The 20,770-nt window shown below is 33.2% G+C and overlaps 1 protein-coding gene across 1 annotated transcript in view; it reads right to left on the bottom strand.

Annotated features, from left to right (window-relative positions):
• Positions 1-1,945: 1,945 nt before the first annotated feature.
• The window catches only part of RAB10_2 (Ras- protein Rab-10), a 47,824-nt gene continuing 28,999 nt past the window's right edge, over positions 1,946-20,770 (bottom strand). The window contains exons 5-9 of the mRNA XM_012937582.3: positions 14,950-15,030; positions 9,421-9,510; positions 6,355-6,474; positions 3,914-3,970; positions 1,946-2,925 (exon numbers count right to left, since the gene is read on the bottom strand). Of these exons, the coding sequence (XP_012793036.1) occupies positions 2,845-2,925; positions 3,914-3,970; positions 6,355-6,474; positions 9,421-9,510; positions 14,950-15,030 (429 nt within the window). The 3' untranslated portion in view covers positions 1,946-2,844. The remainder of the gene's footprint in view (positions 2,926-3,913; positions 3,971-6,354; positions 6,475-9,420; positions 9,511-14,949; positions 15,031-20,770) is intronic.

Raw genomic sequence — 20,770 nt, 5'->3', positions numbered from 1 at the left:
GTTAAAGTGGAAAATAATTATTATGATTGAAGGTTAATGTTAACCCTAACGTTTTCAATATTCAAATAAGTGTGTTGTATTTAGTGCTTTAGATTATTGTTAGGTTTGATTAGCAGTACGATCTTATATATTGAATAGTAATTTCACTTGTGACTACAGTAAAAGTGTTTGAAACTATGTTCAACTGTTTTCTGTGAGTATATTAGTCTAGCACAGCCCAATATTTTGATTCTATAGTTGTAGCATGTAAAGTCTAAGCTTCGATTTATTGTATATTATTATTAATAGATTTGACATAACTACTGACTGTTACTTATTGGGTAATTGGAAGTTAACCAGAAATTATCTGCAGATAGCATGAATGGGAAGTTGGAACAAGTCCTTCAATTCTTATTGAGGTTGAAAAGATTATCGTTAATCTAAGATAAGAAGTAGTACCAGATCCTGAGATCTGTAGTGTTAGTGTTTCATTTTCAACAGTTAGTTTGACTGAGAAATTAACTAGAATATGAGGACTGAACGTGATATTAACTAATTGATTTTTATCGCTGATCGTCCCAGTTTACAGAAAGGAACATAAATTCTCTTATGACAGACGAATCGAGTTGAATCATAGTGTCGAAAATATTAGCTTTAATAATCATCCGACTGTTAAATAGAATCGGTAGATAGCGAACAGAGAATGCATAGACCAAATATTCACTTTTCATCAATCCCTAAAAGATGGATATGCTCTCTGACCTCCAGCTTTAGTTGTTTCTTGACTTTAAGGCAGCACTTGACTCTGTAGCAGTTTCTACCATTGAAAGACGTAAAAGAGAAATATATCAACCTTAAAAAGACGGTACTCGGACACTGCTGGTCATTATAGTGCTCATAGCAAACTGTCTTCAGAAATATCAACCTAAATTGGTGTTCGTCCGAATTGTTCACTTTCTCGCCTATTATTTGACTTCATAGACACCCTTTCAGAGATGAACCTACCACCATCCGAAGTTCTAGATATTGATCTGCTACTAGAAGACTAACGTCTCAACTTCAAATACTCAGATGACATAGTTCTGTTTGGTGAAAACGCTGACAAAATGAAGTCTTCTAATCGTCTTATGATGTAGACGAGATATCCTTCTACCAACAAAAAAAAGTTTTTTTAACAGCAGTTCACTCTGTTGCACTTTATGGATGTTAAGGACTACTATTAAGAATTGATAATATTTGCAGGTTACTAGTAGTCAGTTAAAGGTTGTCTCCGAAACAGTAACCTTTTATTTCGGGATCACTGAGTGAGCAATGTTGACGTTAGACTTAGGGCACTAGTTAAAAACTGTGAATCGGTTGATGAGGTGGTCAGTTTTTATCAACTGGGACGACTTGGATGGGTAAAACATCTAAAAATTTATTTAGTGTAGTGTTTTCAAATAAATCACTTTTTTAGAACAATTATGTAACTAGACAATTTGGGTTAAAATTTTGAAAAGGATTCAGTAACCAAATTTTATTCTTCCATGAAATGTCTGTACATTCGCTTTTTTCTTCCTAGTTGTCGATGATTGTAAGATGGCAGCGCACTGTCGTGGATTGATTGAAGTTGGACGCTAACACAGTTACGTGCCGTCTAGCAATTAAGCTTTCTTACGCAAGATCGAGAGTCTTGATTTCGACACCAATGTGCATGGTTATGAAGGCGCGCTAGTGTTAAGTCCCATGCTAGGATGAAACGGCCTCCTAGTGCCTAAAAGTTTCTAATGATGGCCTAAGATTGATCGGTCCATCATTTCAATGAAACTTCACAACCTATACAACCCCAAACTGATGATTGAAAGTACTCTGTAAAGACACTGGAATAGTGCACAGCTGCGTTATTCATCTTTAACAATAAAGTCACTGACAAATGCTTATTTTCAACTACCGCTTCATATAGATTAAATCGTCGCGACAAGTGTACTATAGAAACAATTTATGAAAATCATAACTTTCAACTAATGTACCTCCATATTTTTTCGCTTAAAATTATTACATTTTCATTCGGACCAACCTAATCATGCCCGTATACACTTTTATGAATTCTGTAAGTACTTTCAAAAGATTTATCTATTTATCTATATATAATAATATTAGGATTAGGGGAAAAAGATATGTTACCGAATAAAGAAACAAACAAACAAACCAACATGCAAATCAATAAAATAAAGAAATAACTTTAACCAGTAAATGATAACGTTCTTAAGTAGGTTGGTTAAACAAAAGAAAAGAAGTAATAATAACGAATGAAGGCATGAAAGTGAGTTCTATAATGATTAATTAATTATCTTGATATTTATTTTATTGCAGCCACGTTTTCTATAACGTGTCATCACATACATATTTCCATACGTATATGCATATTAGAGTGAATGAAACAACTGTACAATAAAAAGAGATTTGATTGTAATGTTTGTTTACTTAAATTGAGAAGAAACATCTCTACTTGGCTTCATTTTAGGGTAGTTCAAATTTTATTATGAAGAGATTGCTGTGTATTGTGAGTGGTTAGTGAAAAACCATGGGTGCTTGTGTTGATAATGTGCATATGTTTGTGTTAATGTTTTAACGAATGGTAAGTTTAAATGAATGTAAATAAGCATAATAAACTATCTGTAATATAGAAAATGTTTTATTTACACATTTTTACTTGAAGGATGTATAAATAATTTATTTTGAGTATTCTTGGGGAGTAGGTTTAATATCAAACGATGCTGAAGAATAAATGTAATACAAATTTAACTACTTAATATATATTATAGTAGTATAACTTGAAAAGAGTTAATAATAAGGCCACATTACTATCCGAAAGATACGTATTCGTCAATGTGTCAAACAACATTGTACTTTATTAGGAGCTCTTTTCTGATCCAGTTGAACTGTATCCTTGTGACGATGATTATACTACAAGGTTTTCAAAGAAAATTTAGAAAACTATTTGTTAGAACATAAAAAGCGGGAAAAAATTATTGTATTTATTTATCATGGTAATCCATAACCTAAATGGACATTAATTCGTGATGAAAATTGAAAAAGTCTCTCAGAAAAATTACGAAACCAATAGGCTGTTAACAGAGATAACTTGGTGAAAAACGGCTTTTTTTAAGTAAATGAATGGTTTCAGTGAGGGTTAGGAAGACTTCAGGGGTGACGCAAGGTTCACGAAGATCACCGATCAATTATACTGATTAAAAATTCTAATATACGCTGTATTTTGTGGTTTCTAGTCGTTTATTCACCATTCAGATCACTGATAGTGAAGTTACTTTGGCGAAGATGCCTGTGGATATGAAATCATTAAAAGTGACATGACAAGATAACTGAAGAGTATGATAACTTTCCTGAATCTTTTGAATAATAGAAACTTAGATGGTAAAGTATATTACCACAAATTGAGGTAATTTCGAAGTGAAGCAAGTTGAAGTACTTGAATTGTTACAAAACTGAACCATCATAACATCAGTTTTGTGTCACTTTGTCAAACTGTTCAATGGGATTTTTCCGAGAATATATATCAACCTTATGTTCATTATTTATCTGAAAACTTTCAATCACATATAGAATGATTAGTCAATCAGACTGAAAGAAAGTCTCTCGTGACTCGAATAGTTGAACAATAGCATCCTAAAACGTAAAACGTTTTAACCCAAGTTCGAATATCATAAGAACCAACAGTCCTCTAGATTTAAGGTACACTTTGTTAGCGAGTGTCGATTTACACTAAATCTAGATCCAGGGGTTCCTTCTAGACTTCGCCAACCACCTTCTATTGGAAATTCAATATTCTGTGATAATAACAATAGTGGTGATAATAATAATAATGATTATTATTATTATTATTATTATTATTTTAATAATACTACGAGTTGAAATAAGCGAAAACAAAACTCACTGAATTTGACCATGGATCTAAATTATTATTACCCTCAGTATTTATTTCATACCAACGCTAAAATTTTAAAAAACATAGTGAAAACAATATATAAACTATGCAACTACACTAAATAAATTCGGAATTCAACAAAACCTTTCTATAATAATAAATATCAACATGTACTTACTAATAACTAATTTCCAAAAGTAGTTTTCTGTGGTCTAGTGAGAATCCATGACTAATGGAGTTCAACTATATCGATTTTGAGCCAGTTAATTATCCACCAAGAATATTAAAGAATATTTGTATAATATCAAAATTCAATTGAAGTTTCAATCATATAAACCTACAGATACTGATTCAATGATTTATGTGTTAGACCTTCGCTATGATACATGACAATTTTGGTTTTATGACTGAAAAAATTGACTCTGTCGTCACTGTTGTAACTGGGTAGTCAGTTGTTTTATATCCGAAGAGTAGTATCTGTTATGTAAGTATCGACTCTATTGAGTCCGCATTCTTACTGCCTTGACTTTACAATCGGGAATCACTACAACTAACCGGTGTGACTGCTTATACTAAGAAACGAGAATCACTACAATCCCAACGATGCAATACGATAACACGAAAGATTAGTGCAATGAAGATTTATTAACTCCCCAAAAACACATTTCCGAATAAGTCCCAAAATGATATACAAAATCACGTCAACCTTAAATCACAATAATATTACTTATGTACTGAATTTTACACAAATGTGGGTGGAATGTATACGGTCATAGTAAAAACAGATCATAAATATAGTTTACCTGACTTATTACAGAGTTGATGTTCACTTAGGTACTTGAACCCAATACTGTTCGCTCCAAACGTCATCGCGTTATCCACTTAGCTACTGAGCCTTTGAAGTGAATGGGAATGGGTTTGAGACCCAGAGCGAATATCATTTTGGATGGAGATACATCCAGCTGACGAGTCCCAAATTGAATGAGACGCATGTCCTGAATTCCACTGATAGCCACGATCCATCTCTTCTTATTTTACTACAATGTTTTCACCTCTTCATCATCATCAACATCATGTTTCTTATACCCTCTTCTAAACTTTAATAGTCTAAATATTATTACTTTCAATCATACAGATTCGTGTTCATTATGTAATTCACATTATATCTAAGTAAATTTGTCAAAGTTTACATTTACCAATATAATCTAAATAGGAAGATGTGAAAGTATTGTTTTTCTGATGTGATATAACATTAAAATTAAACTAAAAATGTCTAGTTCCAACACAGTCGTTCGGAGTGAAGTTATCAACAACGTTTTCGATGTGCAACAAATTTGTCATATTAAACTTTTTCAGCTTTTTTTCCGTAATGAGTTACGCACTTGGAATGAAACAACAGTCAAAACATGGGATGTAGATAACAGTAGAATCCAGAAAATGTAATCTCAGTGATAGTACTAATACTCACTTACTGCAAACAGTCACAAAAATTCCTTGGTATTCGAAGAACCGTGTCGATGAATGATCCAAATATGACACTCAACAATGTGAATAATAAGCATCAATGATTAATGAACCTTCAACACGATAACACTCAAACTCAATCTAATAGTAATTGTCAATGAAATCCACAAGAAACCGAACCATTCATTATCTCTGGAACCTGACCTTATCAATAATTGGTGCACTACACCTTAAGTCGTGACCACTTTTTTGACTTACCCTCTTACGGTTTTATGAACGAGTTTATGATTGTTAAAATAAAAGATAATAATGCTGACCGATCGATAATATTCGATTATATGATATGACTGAATGATGGCTGCTCTCGTGACCGAATTATTGACCTTAACCTCTGATTTTACAAAACCACTAATCAGAGGAATAGATTTTTGTTGTTTAATAAGATGGTAAAATTATTTACAAAATATTCACAAAAAAATGAGCACATTAACATTTTGTAGGCGATTAGATGAAACCGGTTTGTAGGTCACCATCTCTCTAATCAATTAAGATCTGAGTGTTAGGACTAATTTCCATGTATCGTATCAATCTTAAACAACTATAAGGTCAATTATCGGGTTATAGTGAAAGACAATCAAAATAAATATGCGGACAACGACAGGACAAGTATCGACAATAATAACCACTCTCATTCAGGCTCGACAGAATGAACCGGTAGTCATATGTGGTGAAGTTTAAGTAGGTCACTTCTATCAGAACTTTGTATCGATGATATTGTTCAAAAGACAATGAAGCGGCACAACTTAATCACCGAATACAGTGAATGCGACTTTACTGAAATCATCTCCACTGGGCTAAAAGTATCCTCTACCATTTCAAAATTCGTATTTAATGAGATAGGTAGACAAAAAGGATAAAAACCTGACAAAACACGAATCAAATTATTTTTGGTTCTTATTTCAAGAAAAACGGAAAATCAGACTAACTTTAGGAGCACCCCATGTAGACACCATGCACTCAGCAACTGCTTGAAATAAATTTTGTATATTTTTACCGGTTTTTGCACTTGTCTCAAAGAAACCATGAGCTGCTTGTTGAGATGTCAACTGATGTTGGGGAGAGAAGAGAAGTGGGGTCGAATGAGTAGTAAATTAAACTGAATATTTTTTATAAAAATTACCATCAGTAAAGCCACATTTAAACATGCAATCATCTTCAAAGTAAGTCATTTACAAATATCTTAGACCATGAAGTTGAGTGACGCCTTCTCACTCTCAGCCTTTTCATTCAAGTACCCCGTTGGATTTGCGTATAGGAAGCTTGAGTATCAGTATCGAAAATGAACACCTCATAACGCAACAAATTCTTTAACATTTCCTAACTTTAAACGATTTCTCTGATTATATAAGATTTATAGTCAGATTCGTTTAAGGGGACTTCTCCTAAAGTGCACAGTAATGATAATAATAAAAAATTATGATTTTATGATCTAACTTCATTACTGAAACCATAAACCTATGAAATACAGTCAAAATTATTGGTCACTAATGGATTATTACCACTAAATAAATGTTCCAAGAACTCAACGTTTATATTAGTCACTAGTTTTACAGGATAGGTTGTTAACGACTTCTGGCAATGGATAACAACATGTATTTCCGAGTTATAAGTTGATTTCCAAACACCGTTGTCAAAAAAGGTAAATAGTAGGTCAGCAGGATTGAAAACGTCTGGCTAAAAGCTTCAAATACTTAGGTTTAGTCAGTCAGCGATATAGTGAATGTGTAACGATTAATATGTTTCGGCAATGTATTATAAATATTGATCGGTATTAGTGAACAAATCAATACATAATGTTAATTGTTGCCCTCTAAACACTAAATCCACCTATCATAAAAGTTGTTCTTGCTTCCTATTCCCCTTCTAAAACTGATGATCATTTGAGCATAAATTACTTTCTTCCCCTGTGTCAAATGAATATGTCTCTAAGTATATACGATATTCCCTCATCTACTGGACCTTTCTATCCTAATAATATACAACATACTCATTAATTTGATTTATACTGTTTTTACCCTCACCTTGTTCAATTCCTTTAGTGTATATAATTTATGCTACATACTAACATTTAGTAGTTAGTTTCCATTCTGACAATTTTCTGAGTTTATGGCCATCAGTCATTACATAATATTGCCTAGCACTTAAAGGCAAGACTCTAATTTATGAACAAGCCAATGAAAGACGAGTGAGCGCTCTATAGGTCATGGAGCCTATTTTATTACCCAACACTCACGTACGATCAGTTTACGGCGGATTTTGACGAGGACATTATGGTTGAGTGGATACAACTGATGGGATTATTGAGTTCCTGTATTCGTGGTGCTCAAATCAATACTGGACATTGTGCAGACTATCGTGACGATTTTGAACTTCGATGTAATATATATCGGAGAAAGGTCTTCCAGAAAGGGGACTTACAGTGACTCACGCGCAATTGAGTTTATCCTCATTTAACTCAGTTAAGCCTTTTTGCTAACTCATTTAGCGGACAAAGTCATCCGCACTATAACAACTTATTGTACCCTTATTATTATTGTGCTTGTATGGAATACATATGCTTGAATATTGCTTACGGCCTACGCATTTATTCACTCTGCTAGTCTTACTACTAACCGCTTATTTGACTCGATTACTCATTCATTTCACTATATATATATATATATATATATATATATATATATATATATATATATATATATATATATATATATATATATATATATATATATATATATATCCATGTTATTCATATTCAATACACACACTCTCGTCTCGCTCTTGCTCTGGCTCTCGCTCGCTTGCTTGCCTTTCGGCACAACTCTTCTATGCTTGTTTAGCGCATCTGTACATTTGGATACGTGTGTGGTCTCGTAATAAACGTAATCAACGCTTCGTATTCGCCTTCTGATTAATATACGGTTGGGGCGTTATATAGAACGGTTATCAAGACGAACTGTATACGAAGTTTAAGGATTATATCGAATACCGACCACCACAGACTTTCTCGCTCAATCCCGATTGACACTCATACAGATTATGATAATTGTTGCGAAATAGATCATAGATGTATCAACAACACTGGCTGCAAACTTTGTAGATGTTACTGAAGCTTCGGTAGTTCAGCGGTATGAGTGTTATCGAGACACATGTGTAATGAAGATGGCAGGCTTGGATCAGTCGTTTGGAGGAATCGAGAGAACCGTAGAACTTTACGAAACCGTCGTTAGAAAACTTGAACTCAACCGAGGAAGAAGTGTTAAAGAAGACTGTGTAAGTATCACTTCCTAAAATATACTTCTCAGGTCCTTGGTATATATGATAAATCATCTCAAAAAGAACAGTGACAAGTTACAACTGTAATACCAATTCTACGAGATTATATGAAGCCGGGTGCCATAATACACACGGATGTTTGGAGAGCAATATCGATGCCTATCTAGACTTGGTTACATGCATCGTATCGCCGTTCACAAGCGACACATTTTAGACCCCATCGTGGTAGCACACACCAATAATATAGAAGTAATGTGATCGAAGATAAAATAATTTAGCTCCATAGGTCGACTATTACGGAGTCACATGGATGAGTTCCTGTATTCTATGCAGTAAGACTTCAGAACAGCCGAGTCTCTTTCTAACCATGAAAAGTCTTTAAACCATGTTAAAGAAGTGTATCCACTTTAACTTTTTGGTTTTGTACTATATATTCTTATTCTATACCGATTGTTTTCTGATCGGCTGGAATTTATCAAGGTCATCCAAGATTCGTTCAAAGGTCGTCCATAAATTATAGTCTCATCATTTGGGTTTTCGACATAATTCATATATTTTCATAATAAAAGTATCGTTTTTGTGCATAATATTGCATTCTTTTCTTCGATGGATTTACATTTCACTCGATCGTATAGTTGAAGCTTTGATATGAAATTAACACTCATTAATAATAAGAATATTGATAACTTGAAGTTTAGCACAATTTCTAATACACTTACTTGTTGACCTTGTTCTGTTGACACTCTTTTGTCTTTCATCATATCAATTTTATTAGCCACGAAAATCACCGGCACTGCATCATCCATATGCTGAATGAATATTATTAAAAATTATAAATAGATAGTGAGAAAAGAATAGAAGTGAATGTAAAAATTGATGAACAACTTACATTTCAATAACAACGACAAATGAAAAAAGTGATCAAGCTATGCAAATGCTTAATTTTCAAACTTAGTATTCATCATAGACTCAGCTAGTTAATCATCATCAATGCAGAGCTTTATAAAAATGTTCGTTGGTCAAAGTTACCAGATTGCATTAACACAACGAGGTGAAGTTAACATGATTACTAGAAAAAAAGTTTGTGAGCTAATATCGTTTAGAGAATTCTTGGGATTAGATAAGTGTTTTTACTAGTTTATTCCAGTAAGTGGTACCCTCCAATAAGGGCATGACAGAAAGGGTAAGTGTAAACGGACACAATTCATTAGAACGTACATCAACAAAGGCAAGCATCAAATGAGTAATATAATGACGTAGTGATGAATAATAATAACTCAACAGGGAACATCAGGAAAGTAATTTGATTGTGCAATTTATATGTAAATGTTAACTGCATTTTTAAATTTTTACAACAAACTTTGATGTGTTCAAATGTGAAGATCCAAATTCTGTACTATAACGCATAAATAGTCTAGTATCTGTGTATTTCTATGATCGTCTACAACAAGTTTAATACGTTATGCTACCTTCTTTTACTTTTATTTCCTAAGCTATTGCTAGATCCATGAAATGATCTGTTCATTTTTCAATCCATTAAGACGTTAATAATTCACCTATGATTGGATGAGCAGCGCCAATATGTTAGCTAAGATCTTTATACCACCGCTCCACCACACTAACCGTTTTAAAAAATCTTCCATAAACAAATTGTAGAAGTCCCATAGCAACGTGGACTTCACAAGGCGTTGAAAGCAGAGCCATTATGTTTCACGGTAAGTGCAACTTTCAAACCAATTTTTATCGTTAATAGAAACAAGTCACTAAAACGTTTAATCAGTTAATCCGTTGTTCAATATTTATGCAACAATAAACAAATCGATTCGATTTCTTAAAATCTGTCAGCCAATAATCTAATGGTGCACTTTAAAAATTGATTATAATTAGACTTGTATACCGCTGGACCTTGACTCAGTTTTCTAGAGGTTTAGCGTTTACGTGTGATCCCCTGGGGTGCGGTCGTGAATGAGTACTTCTGAGGGGTCCTAGACCAAAACAAAAACATACTGTTTAGGTGGAGTTTTGTTCTCTGATTGCAAATTCCAGGTTTGTGCTGATGATGTTGTTTAAAAGAACAATAAAAACTCCACAGACAAATAGTGCATCTCAGAGAACAAAACTCCGCTTAAATCATTTATCTGAGCTACAAATCTTTCCCACTATCTCATAAAGGCTGTCCACTGCTTCAAAATTTCCTGCCCGAAATTTAATCGAGGGGCTTCAAGCTTAGTGATCAGCACTTAACCTTCAGACCACTAAGTTGATTGGTTTAATTACCCAAAAAGGGAATCGAGTAGTTTTTTGTTAGCAATGGTTCTCACAGTTACTATCAAATTGAAATGAAAAGACTGCTTTGGGAGTAATGAAATCTTTCAAAAACGCAGATATTACGAAATATGATAAATACCTTAGCTGAAAGTATACACGAAATCTGTTTTCATGTGTTTAATTTTAAACTCTATAGATTACTTGATCTATATTTAAGAAAATATAATTCAGTAATAAACTGTTTGTTATGAATGGGGTTGTTTATTATCATACCAGATCGATATGGGTCAGAATCAGCCGGGACAGTATAGATAATTCCACCCATCATCTCATAAATCCCGAGTTTAAAAATTCTTTTGTACTTTTTATACTGTTGATTCATTACTTCTTCCCTAATCATTTTGTTTGTGACTAATGTTTTCAATCTCCACTAATACTGTTAATAATTCTAATTCTCTATAATTACATCTCACTGTACTGTTATGATGCAGCAACTCGAATCAATGGATATATTCATCAAGTTCTGTGTTGCTTACAATTAACCAATCGATTAATTAGCTGATACTAAATTGCCCGATCAAATCATTACATGTATGTACACTAACATTTGAAATCCGATTTTATCTTAATACACTGAACCGGTAGTAATACATTAGTTTATTTCCCAAAACAGAATGATTGTTTTGAATATAGTAAATTAACCATGAATAACAAAATTTAAAAAATGGGATAACAACAAAAATAACAACAATAATAATAAAAGAAAGGAATTCAGACGGTGCTTTTATTCCATCAATCTCTTTATGCTGATTGTTTTTTTATTCTGAATTCTTTTTTCATGATTCAATATTCAAGATGATGATAATTCTTGTCCATATAAATAATGTGTACATAATTTAACATAAATTTGATTATTATGCAAATTACACAAATTATTCATGACTACCAACTGAGTTGTTCATCCATATGTTGCTATCTATCTATCTATCTATCTATCTATCTATCTATCTATCTATCTATCTATCTATCTATCTATCTATCTATCTATCTATCTATCTATCTATCTATCTATCTATCTATCTATCTATCTATCTATCTATCTATCTATCTATCTATCTATCTATCTATCTATCTATCTATCTATCTATCTATCTATCTATCTATCTATCTATCTATCTATCTATCTATCTATCTATCTATCTATCTATCTATCTATCTATCTATCTATCTATCTATCTATCTATCTATCTATCTATCTATCTATCTATCTATCTATCTATCTATCTATCTATCTATCTATCTATCTATCTATCTATCTATCTATCTATCTATCTATCTATCTATCTATCTATCTATCTATCTATCTATCTATCTATCTATCTATCTATCTATCTATCTATCTATCTATCTATCTATCTATCTATCTATCTATCTATCTATCTATCTATCTATCTATCTATCTATCTATCTATCTATCTATCTATCTATCTATCTATCTATCTATCTATCTATCTATCTATCTATCTATCTATCTATCTATCTATCTATCTATCTATCTATCTATCTATCTATCTATCTATCTATCTATCTATCTATCTATCTATCTATCTATCTATCTATCTATCTATCTATCTATCTATCTATCTATCTATCTATCTATCTATCTATCTATCTATCTATCTATCTATCTATCTATCTATCTATCTATCTATCTATCTATCTATCTATCTATCTATCTATCTATCTATCTATCTATCTATCTATCTATCTATCTATCTATCTATCTATCTATCTATCTATCTATCTATCTATCTATCTATCTATCTATCTATCTATCTATCTATCTATCTATCTATCTATCTATCTATCTATCTATCTATCTATCTATCTATCTATCTATCTATCTATCTATCTATCTATCTATCTATCTATCTATCTATCTATCTATCTATCTATCTATCTATCTATCTATCTATCTATCTATCTATCTATCTATCTATCTATCTATCTATCTATCTATCTATCTATCTATCTATCTATCTATCTATCTATCTATCTATCTATCTATCTATCTATCTATCTATCTATCTATCTATCTATCTATCTATCTATCTATCTATCTATCTATCTATCTATCTATCTATCTATCTATCTATCTATCTATCTATCTATCTATCTATCTATCTATCTATCTATCTATCTATCTATCTATCTGTGTATCATGATAAACGGGGAAAATATTTGACTGTTTAGAGAGAGAAAAAGGCAAATGAGTCTGAAAGTGTCTGAATGGTATTCACTGTGAAAAAAACAATTAGCAGAGATGATATATAAATGAGTGTTTATAAATACATGGAAGAATAATTAGGTAACATTGAATTTATACACAAACATACATACATACGTACGTTCATAAGCACGTATTCACACAAGTAGTTTTACATACTTTTTGTTCGGACTTAAATTTAATTACATCAAAATATTAAGAACAATAACATGATGTCTATAAAGAATATTAAAAAAACTTTAAAAAATAGAGAAAAACATTTCCATCCAGGTAAAGGTGAAACACGATTTATAAAATGAAGGAAAGTTAGGGATGGAAACAAATCAACTCCGGCTTAATAGTTTACAAACTAAACACTCGCTATGAAACCTGAAGATCCTGTGTTTTTATCCCCTTTGAGGGGATTTATGGATAGATATAGAGAAGGAGTCCAAATATAAAGAAAAAAAGTAGGTGTACAGTGGTTCTATATTTGGAATGGTTAATATTTAATTAGGATACGCTCGTGGTAAAAACTATAACATTCAACAGTCTTTACAATGTTATGATAAAAAATATTCGAAGTATTATTAGAATGATGTGAAACCATTGACTGAACAATACTAATGTAATACACAACGATTTTTCTGGTTAGTGTTTTTTTAGCGAGTTAGTTTCCTACGAGATGGGGTCGCTAACCCCATGCCCAACCCTCCTCCTTTATCCGGGCTTGCGAACGGCATTAGCCCCCGGAGGGACTGTCAACCAACACCAAGGTCAGGATTTTTAATACAAATGTCAAGACAGTTCTACTGTATGGGGCGGAAACCTGGAGAAATACGAAAGCCATCATCCAGAAAATACAGGTGTTTATTAACAGTTGTCTATGAAAAATACTTCAGATCCATTGGCCGGACATTATTAGCAACAACGTACTGTGGGAGAGAACAAACCAGATCACAGCAGGGGAAGAAATCAGGAAGAAGCGCTGGAAGTGGGTAGGACACACATTGAGGAAAGCACCTAACTGCGTCACGAGACAAGCCCTCACATGGAATCCTCAAGGCCAAAGGAGGAGAGGAAGACCAAAACACACATTACGCCGAGAAATGGAGATAGACATGAGAAAAATGAACAAGAATTGGATGAAATTAGAAAGGAAGGCCCAGGACAAAGTTGGTTGGAGAATGCTGGTCGGCGGCCTATGTTCCATTAGGAGTAACAGGCGTAAGTAAGTAAGTAATATACAACGATAGTACATTTTTTAACAATTTAACGACTTTGTGATCGTCTTCGGTTCAGTCAACCAAACTTGTCAACAGATTTATTCTTTATCATTGTAAATTAATAATATTCACTGTACTATAAATTTTTTTTGAGCCATTCTCAGAACATTTAAACATGATCTGTTAGTGAAATGATAAAAAAGATTTACAACTCAGGTGGATGATTTAAATGTTGATTGTATCCTTTATAATAGATGATCTAACTGTGATCATTGTCAACATCACAATATGTAACTTAACACATTTAAATCGTAGAACACCATTAACAATAAAAATTAGTAAAATACATTAGAATAAATGTTTCGAGTGTTTAATAATATGGTATCTTTAATGATCTTAAATTTGGCTACAAAAAATGAACCTTCATCAATTGAATCATTTTCAAATATAAACATTATACATATGTAAATTACATTTTAAATAGTTACCTCATCTACGGATCTAAGCCAATATTTACGTATTTGTTCAAATGATTCTATATCTGTTACATCATAAACGATGATAAAACACTATTAACAGAAAGTAAAGAAAAGGGAGAAATTACAGTAATTCCAATAACAAAATATGAACTATTATTATTATTATGTTTTCAAAACATTTTTAGGCATAAATAAGTTTAAATAACAAAGAGAGTTTTAATTCAACTCTAAGTAGTTTAGAATATTTAATTGTTATTTTTGACCGAAATTTTATTTAAACAGATAAATATTGGTACAAATGGGCACGGAATACATGTGTCACACAACTCAATTTGTATGTAGGCTGTGATACTGCCCGGGTTCCCGGACTAAAGCAGATGGTTTTCTCAGGGGGTTACAACCGGAGCCTTCAACCTAACGGTCTGATCCACAAAGCAGTGGAGTAACGTCAAGAGATGCAGTACTATGTTAGCCGGTGAACAACAATTGGTTCATACGCCATTTGTTCCCTCAGGATACTGGAGCCCATGCGAACTATTGATTTAGAATCAGGGTTTTCCAACTCTCCTAGGTGGACCCTCCGTGACCGAAATTTGATCAGTATAAATTGGCATATGTGCATCCAGTATGGATTGTCTCGATGTAGTCATTATGATACAAGTTAAGTGGATAACATAATGATGTGTTGAAGCGAACAATGCTTGATTCGAGTTTAGGAGTGGAGACTAATTATGAGAAATATGTACCTCCAGCTGACAAGTCCCGAAGAGGAAAAAGTGCACATTCCATATTCCATAACTAGCTTTGTTCCATTTATTCTATGTCAAAGAAACCTAGTTGTTGAATATTCAAAAAAACGTTGAACATACGTTTCATGGTTTCATAGTTTACATGATGGACAGTTATATGAAATAGCTATTTAGTCTTAGTACGGAATTCATTAATGCTCATTCACCTTCGAGGCTACTGGAGAGGGCTTAATCTTAAGGCTACTAAACCTCTATCCATTAATTTGTCTCTATGGCTTTTAAAAATAGTTGAAGCTTTACAGACAAACTACCTAGCTGAAAAGGAACACACTGATTCCAGAAGCATATACTTGAACCGATAATTTTCTTCAATAGGGAGAAAATTAAGCAAAGAAATAAAAAACTTTCTTACTAAAACTATTTTACAATTGTTGTGATATTATTGTGTCATAGATTTTCACAGTTTGCACTTCACTTAGTCAAACACTAAGAATCGGGAAGCAGTCTACATCTATTTCGTCCTAATATGGATGGAACTTATTGGTGATGCTCCTCTACAATGGCACTGGCGATCGAACCAACGGCTTTTAGACATCTGAGCAAGCTCCTAATCTTTACACAATTGGGCTAATATCCAATGGTTTACATGTAAAATTTCAATCAATTTACGATTTTGCTTGACCATTATCCATTGTTTTTCGTTACAGTTATTTCGCGAGTGACATCGTTGATCTTCACTGGTAATGACTTCTCAATAAAGCTGCATAAACTACCATTCATAGTTAAGTGATTATTTTCACCAGAATGGGTTTTGTGGAGAGTTTTTTAGAAATTTTCACAGATTGAAATCATGAGTCAGTTGAAGCTAGACCACCATGGAAAACCTGGAAGCACTGGACGGCCGTTTCGTCCTGGTATGGGGCTCCTCAGCAGTGCGCATCCACGATCCCGCACCACGCGGGGCTCGAACCCAGGACCTACTGGTTTCGCGCGCGAGCACTTAACCACTAGACCACTGAGCCGGCATCCAACGGTGTTAACGTCTAACTTCAACCAATCCACGAAGTTGCGCCACCGTACACCATTGTCTTCAGTGAGTTGTTATCTCACAACAGACCGGTTGAACTCCACTGGTAACGGCTTCTCACTAGAACTCCAGGAGTTTTTCTTGAAGTCAGTCACTAATGAGCAGTTGATTATTATCAGAATGGGTTTTGTGGAGAGCTTTTAGAAATTTTCACAGATTGAAATCATGAGTCAGTTGAAGCCAGACCACCATGGAAAACCTGGAAGCACTGGACGGCCGTTTCGTCCTGGTATGGGACTCCTCAGCAGTGCGCATCCATGATTTCAATCTGTGAAAATTTCTAAAAACTCTCCACAAAACCCATTCTGATAATAATCAACTGCTCATTAGTGACTGACTTCAAGAAAAACTCCTGGAGTTCTAGTGAGAAGCCGTTACCAGTGGAGTTCAACCGGTCTGTTGTGAGATAACAACTCACTGAAGACAATGGTGTACGGTGATTATTTTCACCTTTATTTTTTTGTACACTATACTTAATCTTCATCACTCAGTCGAAAAGAGTTAACCACACGGAAAATGTTAACGGTTCTATTCTTCTTCATTTATCTGAAAAACGGCTTTTTTATAACGTGATGAGTAGCTGATATTGATTTTAAAAATGTAACGTATACGCATTATACATTCCGATTAGTTTGATCACACATATCATTTTTATTTACAAAAAACTAGTCAAGGTCACCGATTTAATTAAAGGTCAAATAAACATAAAGTGATAATTAAAAATAAACAAAAGAAGCAATTAATATGATTTCGAATGAATAAGAACCCTATCGCAGACCATCTTAGGCCTTTAAATCAAATAGATTCAAAGTTGGAATCAATTGATTGTCAAAAACACAAAAAGGATTTGAGTCTATTTATGCCCAAGGCCTACATTAACTTAAGAATATAACTTTGACCAGATTATTCAAAGTGTACTGTGTCAGAACATCATATTTACAGATTAACTCCATCTTCACATTATAAGATTATCGAAATGTGCAAAACGAACTGGTAGCTTTATCGACATTCACACTTGGAAGAAGTACGCGGCAAAACGTCCCTAATACTATTCCCAATATCTTGTAATATTTACACACTATCCGTAATCAGTAATAAAAGCACTTTAATTGGTTGATTTTCAACTGATCATCATCTCACTCGGTGAATGAATTGGTAAAGATGAACCATATAAGTGAGCTGTAGTCATCCCAAATGACCTTGACAAATTCTCGACCCTATTTCGTCAGTCAGAAAACATTAAATATGAACGATTTATAATGTTAATACTAAGATTTAAGCTTTAGAATTAAAAGTTATGGTTATTATTTTAATGATAAGGATATAGGGCTAGAATGCAGAGTTTAGAATTTAAGGATAGGTTTGGGATAAAGAGCATAGGATTGTTAGTAATAGCCGTAACTAATCATCTACATCCAATAGATAACATTCTGTTTTGATGTACACACCTTGATTTTGAAACCATTTCCACGTATATCATAGGCTTACCTTCATATTTTTGTTTTACAGATAAATTCTTAAAGAAATATTACATCACTGTTATTCATATCAACTAGCGAACTACTGATAGAGAAAAATGAGTAATAGACACCTGCTGCGTTTTAGGTTTGAGACTTTTCTGCACTATACATTAATTATGTTCTATTCGTGATAAATTGTTAAACAGAAATCCACTGTCTAAAATTCACTTCAAAGTATTCTATACCTGATTGTTCTAACATCTGAAAAGGCATAAGATATGAGAAAAGACATCTTAGTATCACCTGATTGTAGCAAAACAACTGAGTAGAAACCATTGGAAAATAAAACACTGAAATAACAATGTTGACATAGAAATTTATGTCAAGATATTGGGCATATATAGTCGTTCAATAAAGAGTGATATTCAGAAGTAGGTTAAAGAAATATTCCTAACCAGTATCAAGAATAATTCACTAGTAACCATCATTAGTCATGGTTTTTTTCGAACTAAATGAATAAACAATTTGTAAGAGAAGTCAGTGATCGTTGGTCAAAGCTAATATGAGAATTAGAGACTGTTTAAGGTTTAGTTAATAGACGAAATCAATACTTGAAGACTTTTTCTGACCTCAAAATTACACAGACTAAAATTCACGTCTAATTTTTTTTTATCGGAGCAAATTTTTGAGGGAAATGGAATTTTTAGAACTGTTAGGTAGTTGGAGATAACTGACAGGCAACCATGGGCCTAGGCTTCGTGATATTTTGATACTAGTCAGCAAAGTTTTGCCCGTAGTCTTGGGGGATGGGTGCTCTTGTGCCGCATAGGTTTACTTCTTAAAACATCGCTGGGCCGCCAGTTCCCTCAATACTACAGGCACATCATGCTGACGAAACCTAAGTTCCGATTTGGATTACCTCTAAGTATCTAACATCTTAACATATTTCACAATAGCCTAATTCCCTCAGAGTATTGAGCACTTTGGAACTTGATCGGTAGAATTCGATCACCACTTAAAAGGACCAGGCAAACGTGACATTAGTCACCACTCAGTGATCAATCGATTGTAACCTATAGAAGTATTCTACGATTAATCATTATATGCATTTTAATTTCTCAGCTTTTAAATACTTGGCGTATGGCAAATTCATATGACTTACTGCAAAATTTATTTCATTCACTAACTACTGTTATTTGTTTTTCATTCTCTAATTGCGGTTAATAAATTACTCCCCTACTGTTCAGTTATCTAGCATGATCAGTCATACTCACTGGGGCAGTTTAATTTCTAACTAGTAATATTCATATGACGAGGAATGACAAATGCAAATGACATATTAAACTGATCCACTGAGTGTAGGTACTAATGAGAGTCAATAGTAGACAGTCTTAAAGTCAGTTTCAATCCGGATTTAGATACGATGCCTCATTCAAAAGTCTCAGAACGTCCTTCGAATTCAAATTCATTACTTTCAATTTTAGCTCCATAATATTCAACGTCGTCTACAGTAAATGGATACTCATGATATTACGATTCAGTTCATAAAAAAAATTTTTTAATTGAAGATAAGAGATAAAGTGAAATTAAAAATGTCTGCCGAATTATCAATTAGATGACGATAGAGAATTATCTTAAATACAAGGTCAATAAAAGAGATATAGTCTGTAGACTAAACGGACAAAACGATTTTTATGAGAACAGGAGTATATACTAAACAAAATCCAATGTTATCATTGTTTTGCCAATGGTATCCAAAATGAATCCCATATCATTTGATGGTGATATCATAGGGGCGGATACTATGCCAAGCCCACAAGGTCATTCTAGCCTCTGAATAGATCAATCTATTCATTCTACTCAAGCCACATTTTTACCGTCACTTATTCGCTTATGATTCCAAACTGTTTTGTTTTATGATCACATGTGTGTTAATTACTTACCCTACTTATTATGAGTCTATAACTTTTTTTCGACTATCAATATCGATTCAAGCTTGGTTAAATCGAGTTGGCTAACATGACTTCCCCAGCCCTTGTCGCTTCCTTCTCTCCATCTCTCTGATTTTATGTTTTGATCAATGATTGTACGAAATATAGGTATTCGGAAATCCATTCTCGTATATGACTTATTTGATTTCGTTTTTTACTAACGTGGTTTAAGTCGATGATTATATACGAGGGTAGCCATGATGTATATTTCGACAGTAATCACCCGATAACGATCATTTGTCCGATCTAACTGTAGTCAGATATAGGGCCACTAAAATATGACGAACAATGACTTAGTCAATTCCAATGATAATGACAAAGGGAATGAATCTTTATCTAATCAGTTGTGACATGCAACCACATCATGAGAAAGAGTAGTTATTTAACTCAGTCAATTAGTTATATTCGTTAGTTATAGATGCCGAATTCTATGATATTGTAAATATGTTCGTATTGTATGTCACTGACTATTTGGTAATCAATACTACACAATTCATTTTATACATATCTAACTGTGAGTAAATCATACAATACAAAACAAAT

This window comes from Schistosoma haematobium, chromosome 6 (genome assembly GCF_000699445.3).
Source record: "Schistosoma haematobium chromosome 6, whole genome shotgun sequence".
NCBI classification, from domain to species: domain Eukaryota; kingdom Metazoa; phylum Platyhelminthes; class Trematoda; order Strigeidida; family Schistosomatidae; genus Schistosoma; species Schistosoma haematobium.
The sequence above is the reverse complement of the archived record's forward strand: the minus strand, read 5'-3'. Positions and strand labels throughout refer to the sequence as shown.